Source organism: Papaver somniferum, chromosome 3 (genome assembly GCF_003573695.1).
Source record: "Papaver somniferum cultivar HN1 chromosome 3, ASM357369v1, whole genome shotgun sequence".
In the NCBI taxonomy this organism is placed as follows: Eukaryota; Viridiplantae; Streptophyta; class Magnoliopsida; order Ranunculales; family Papaveraceae; genus Papaver; species Papaver somniferum.
In genome coordinates, this window is record NC_039360.1 from 20,784,820 (window position 1) to 20,791,031 (window position 6,212).

Below are 6,212 nucleotides of genomic sequence, written 5' to 3' on the forward strand. Positions count from 1 at the left end.
TTTTGTGCTCGTCGTATGGTACTAAAACTACTAAATCAAATCGGAAAAATATCATATACATTTATACATTAATTGAGTACAAGATTCAAGTGTATTCAACTCCAACCACTAGCTTTGGACTAGACACTGCTATTTTGAAAAGTCTTCATTAGGTCTATAAATTCATCTGCATAGGAGTTTGGAGATAAGGGAAGTATTCAATTTTCCATTTATGAATCTCATCTATACACGCTCCTACACTTGCCCTTATTAATGGCATACCTCCCCTCCCCCTATTATTATCATATGTATATATTCAAAGTCACAAACAGTATATATTGCTTTTGAGACCAGAGAGTATGTGCATATGCATGCATGATTATTCTTCAACTTATATATATAGTAAAAGTCATGAAGTGCTTTTTGTGTTTGTTTTGCTTTATCACTTCCCCCATTGATCAAAATTCTTTGGGTCTTCGTGGTTGGTAATTTTGAAGACTGGGTGCATGACTCTTTTTGCTTTCAACTACCCCCAAAAGAGGTTCCGTAAAACTAAAGCTGATCATAGGTATGGGATGATGGTATAAGAATTTGAATTCTAATGACAACCTCTACCTTACATAAATTTGCAAAGGAATTATCAAAGGTAACCTTACTTGTACGTTTGGCACTTCAAAGGAAAGAATGCAATGAAAGGATGATTCTTCGTCGACCACGGAAAACAACTTGTCAAAACTCTTAACGACTGATTTGAAAAATGTGGAACCAACCGATCTTTGACATTCACCGTCTAAATCAAACAACAACCAAGAAATATCTGCATAGTACGTACTTAATGTTTTTCCCTGATAAGTGTAGAACTACTAAACAAGAATAGCAGAAATAAAACTTCTTGACTTGAGAGACATCTTTTTTTCTTTGATAAGAAAATAACTAGATTAGATAGAGTTGGGATGCATCTCATTTTTCAAGGCTAAAAGTTTGTCCAAAGATAGAGTTTGGAGTTTGGCTAAAAGTTTGATCAAACAACAAAAACATTTTTCTCTCTCCAGCTCTCTTCCTCTTTCTGAGATAAGAAAAACCCTAAACAACTAAATGGCCGCCAGCTCAGATTTTGCTCCCATGGGAGTGAGATCTGAGCCGGCAACAGTAAATCCCACCTCCTTCTCCTCCGACCATCACTCTTCTTCCTAAACTTTTCTCTTTCACTGTTTTTTAGGTCCATATTTATAGCTTTGCTTTCACTGTTTATCTTTCCCTTATTCTTGATTTTCTTTAGATTTACCTCCTGTTAGATTTGGGTTTTCTTTTTTTTTTTGGTTGTGTTCTTGTGAAAGATCATGTCTCTTTATGAAGAAGAATCATCTTCAACAGCAACAAAAACAACAAACAACGTCACTATGGAAACTAAGGCAGCAACAACAAAATCAGGTTCATCAGCAATTTCATCATCTCCAAATGTTACCAAAACTCCAACGCCGATTCAGGACGATTTATTCCGATCCAGACAATTAAAGACCGATTTAGAAGACATATGGTACGTTAGACACTGTTACTATTTGCTATGTTACTTTCTTTCCTGTAGATACTGTTATTTGAAAATGAAAAACTTTAGATCATGTAACCTGGGTTTACATGTTCTTGAAATCATTAGGTTGGATCTGATCCAATCACTGCTTTGTGCAGTGATGCAAATTAGTTTTGTTTCAAAAATAATTAGTGCCCTTGATGTGATTTGGTCCTCTGATAATTCTAGAATGGTTTTTATGTCTGTAAAATTGGGATGATTAGTCAAGAATTGGTGGAGTTACTATGAATACAGTGATTGTATTGTGATCTTGTAATAGTTTCCGATTTCCAAAATCGGCTATATCAATGAACTGTTTGGAAGATCTCCTATTTTTATGAAAAAAAAAAGGAGTTAGGAGGAAAGTATGTGTAATCCAAGGTTGCCACTGCATTTGACTTGTTAGCTAATGCAACAACTACCTTGTTGGCTTCCTTGCAACTGTTAAAATATACTATGTTTTTGTTTACTTAATGTAACTCCTTAATACAATTCTTAATTTCTTGTACTCTTGGTAAAACTGTCCGGCTGATGGAATTGTAGTCCCCTCTATTTGCCTTAATGAGTGTACCGCCTCTCCCTTCTAGTGATTGATTTAAGATATGGAACCAATTTAATCATGACATTCACATCCTAAATCAAATAATGTTACAATCGGTATTCAGAAGATATACACCAAGCTTTCTTTGAGTGAGTCTCAAAACTGCTTGGGTAGAATTTTTACCAAGAACAACAATAACTTAAATTGGGACCATAAAGAGATTGATTTCATTGGGCTTTCTATGACTTAGACCACACATAAGATCCATCATGTCATGTGTGACATAAAAGTGTAGCAGTAGTACTCTTCATCGCAACTACTACTGTTCAACCTTAACTAAATACCAATAATTGAACCCATTTCCTTCCACTTTTTTTTTCAACTGTTTAACTGTTTTATTGCCTTATAACTTGAAACATCCATTCCAAAATCATCCAAAAATCCAAACACAACCAAACAATACAAACTCTAAGATATTACACACAAAAAATGCCAACAAAAAAAAGAAGAAAAAAAACCTTTGTGAATGAGAAATACACTTTGTTCATAACTTCATGAAAAATAGAAGAGAAAAAACAAAACTACAAAAATGAGGTAATTTCATAATGTCGAAGCATATATCAACTCTAACGTGACTGTTACATAGGTTACCAAATTCCACCAAATATTACTAAATCCATGTAAGATCACCGAAACCACCGGATTAGTAATTTCTCATGGAACTAGTAATCCCCCTAGCCTTGAACTCTTAAGGACAAGAAAAAAAATGAAGCCACTGAAAGTTTACAGAGCTGATGGATGTTAAAACATTGATATACTACACAGTACTTATGATCTACTATAACTTATAGATGATAAGAAAACAAGGTAAAACTGCTCTTGAATCAAATACCAACAATTTCCCATTCCTCTCTATTCCACCACTGAACGAGTCAAACTCATCTCGTTTATCCATAAACGTTTCAACTCCGAGTCGTTTACAAACTCTACCGGCAATGACTCTACACACCAGCATAGCCCTGGTTCCTTTCCCACCACCTGCATTCTCATGGGCCCCACCACTACCGGAAAAAGTGCAGATACCTGAATCTTTACCGGAGAAGTTAGTACACAACCCACCGGCTTCATATACGGCACCGGCGGTAGGACCTAAACAATGAAATCTCATCATCTCATTACCATCAGCCATGCATCTAACATGATCATCTTCTTCTTTGAGAATAATACCTGCCGGACTGCCGGAAACTGCTCTTGACTTTACAATCTCTCTGTATTCTTCAAAACGGGCAACGGTTTTAGGCAGATTCTGAACCTTAAATATCATCTCGATCCGACCAGAAAATGCTTTTGGTGACCAGCTCGTATGGAAGATGATTTCAACTACATTACGTGATGGATGTGCTTCTGTGAGTTCAGTAAGTGTTGGAAAAAACGGGTCAGCTGAAGAACGAGTTATTCCTGCACCACCGTTTCTATTCAGATGATGAACTCTGTTTGTTACTGTTGATGCTGTTGTACTCGGAGTAGAACTCGGTTCAGATTTGGTTGATGATCTTGCTGAATGATATGACGATGATCTTGATGATGATATGTGTGTCTTTGTTTTTGAAGATGTTGATTGGTATGAGTTTCTTGGTCTGTTCTTATTGGTTTCAACTACATCTTTGAGATTCTGAAAGTTTTTTCTACAACTTGATGAAGAAAGAAGATGGTTAAGATTAGCAGGTTTAGAGCTGGTGTTGTTGTTTGGAACATAAACATCTTCAAAAGCTCTTGACTTGCACTGTAGTGATTTCACCCAACCAGTAGCCATATATGCCCAACAGCAAACAAGAACAAGAACTGATCAGTGAGCAGATTTGGATGATGATCTATAATACGATCCTATATGAAGAAGACACAGACTGCAGTATTTGGAGATGAACATAAACATCATTCAGAAGAAGAATAATAAGAAGTTAAAATTTAGAAAGTCAGGAAATGTGGAAATAGAGAGTTGTTTTATGGAAATCTGGGAATTTTTGGAAGGAGAAGAAGAAGAATAGGAAAGAAAACAGTTGGGACCTATTAAAATGTACTCTCTCTGTATTTGTCTCCTGCATTCATATTGTTACATCTGTATTTACTAAATAGCCCTTTAATACTTGTACTGTTTTGCTTATACGGTTGTTGTAATTAACACCAGAAGTTATTTTTCAACTTATAACGTGGTTGGATGCAAATTCAAAAGTTACCGTTTAACTTGTAGAAGTCGGTTTGGATATAAATTTTAAAATTTCTAAAAGCAAAAAAGTTAACTTTTCGTGAAGTAAAATATTTTTCCTTCTGACTTCTGCTTTTGATATCTAAACACGTTATTAATTAATTAGGTCTAAAACTCCAAAATTCATTTCGTAATGACCTTTAGAAGTAAAAAATTTAACGTTTTATATGTGTTCTTTCTAATTTTCGGGATTCAAACTAGTTTCGAGGAAATACTAATATCCAGGGACGGATCTAATGTCTAATTTACCCCGGCTTAAGTCAAAGTAAAAATCATTAAAGGGCATTTTTTACTGCACGTGCAAATTTTGGTCACTAGACATATCAAAAACTTGGGCTTGGTGAAAAATATTGGCCAAAACCGACTAGCTTGTCAAGCTCCTCTTGTGCAAGTTCTCTAGTTCTACCACTGCTAATATTTCTGCTTCTGATATCTGAACAATTATTACAATGTGTTCGGTTCGAGTTTTTGGGAGTCTCGGAATTGAATTCCGAGGGAAATGCACCATTTATAACGAACCGAACGGACTAAAAAAAGTTGGAATTGATTTCCTACGGAATCAGATTCCGTCAATTCCAACGCTTCATGGATGGAATGGAATTCAATTCCTTGAGAAAACACGAAAATCGAGTCAAAATTACTAACGTATCCCTTATATATGAGTCAAAATCCTAAACTGTCCCTCAAAATCAAAACTTAGGTCTAGAGTTTTAGTTTTGTTTTTCGTCTTCTCGAAATTGATTGAGAGAATAAAAAGAAAAAAAAAACAGACAGATTAATTGATTTATCAACTGCATCTTCATAAATAGGTTGGTTTGATTACTAGAAATGCTTTGTTTCTTGCCCTAATCTAAAGTATATAAGGTGTTTACGGCTTGAATTCATATATACTGTAATCGAATATACAGGGGTACTTGAGTAATATTATAGGTTTGGATTACAATACAATCCGATTAATCCAACGGAACATAATTCTTTTGATTAAGGAATTGATTCAATTCTAGGAAATTGATTATCCCATAATCCATTTCCTCGGATTCGAAGATAATCCATTTCCTGAAATTTGAAAATCTGCAACCGAACGAGCTGTTAGGTTAATTATTGTGTCCTTATCATGCAACTGATAGGAGATTAAGGCCACCCAACCCTAACAAACTTTGCTTCCACGGTTGAAAACTAGGGGTGATGTTTTTTTATTTTATTTTATTGTTTTAGTAAATGCAACGGGGCACCTACTCCTAAAACTTTTTAATACATTCCATCTTTTTGTATTTTTTTTTGACCTAGTGGAGGACATAATGTTATGGGACATATACAAAAGAAAAGACTAATTACTAGAGTGAGAAGATAACAAAGTTTAATTCCTATCCAAAGTTTTGAAGGCTTGCATTAAGCAGAAGATTAGTTGAGGAAGTTAGTTGTGTGTTACGCGAAAAAAAAGTACTGTTTAAGAGACATAATCATCAAGATACTATTAATCCTAGGAAACATGTCAGATTTCTTTCAAAAACCAACAACGCTGAAGGATAAAAATTAGTAAAAGAAAACTCCCATCAATCAAAGAATAATGCAAATTGTAGAGCCTGTAATTTTGTACTAACAAGTAAAACTAACAGTCCTGCTGCTAATGTTTTCCATATGTCTTATTTTCGCAACAAAATGACATCCCCAGAGTTCATTTGTTCAGCTAGGTTAATTACTCCGAACTAGTTCTATGGGCGGGTCTTCTCTTTTTTTTTCCCCGATCAGTAAAGAATTTGATATTTATGAATTTCGAACTCAGATCACTGATATCATCAATTTATCGATAATATAGCGCGCGCCAAGACCGGATATCTCAACCAAATAGGCTGAACCAAGTT

General features: G+C 35.0%; 1 protein-coding gene across 1 annotated transcript; it reads right to left on the reverse strand.

Moving 5' to 3' along the window:
* Positions 1 to 2,612: 2,612 nt before the first annotated feature.
* On the reverse strand, positions 2,613 to 4,146 carry LOC113355484. The gene has a single exon (XM_026598353.1). The coding sequence runs from the start codon at positions 3,898 to 3,900 to the stop codon at positions 2,926 to 2,928; it is 975 nt and encodes a 324-aa protein (XP_026454138.1). The 5' UTR covers positions 3,901 to 4,146; the 3' UTR covers positions 2,613 to 2,925.
* Positions 4,147 to 6,212: the final 2,066 nt, after the last annotated feature.

Coding starts and splice junctions, on each gene's coding strand:
- LOC113355484 (XM_026598353.1), bottom strand. CDS start 3,900: ATGGCTACTGGTTGGGTGAAATCACTACAGTGCAAGTCAAGAGCTTTT.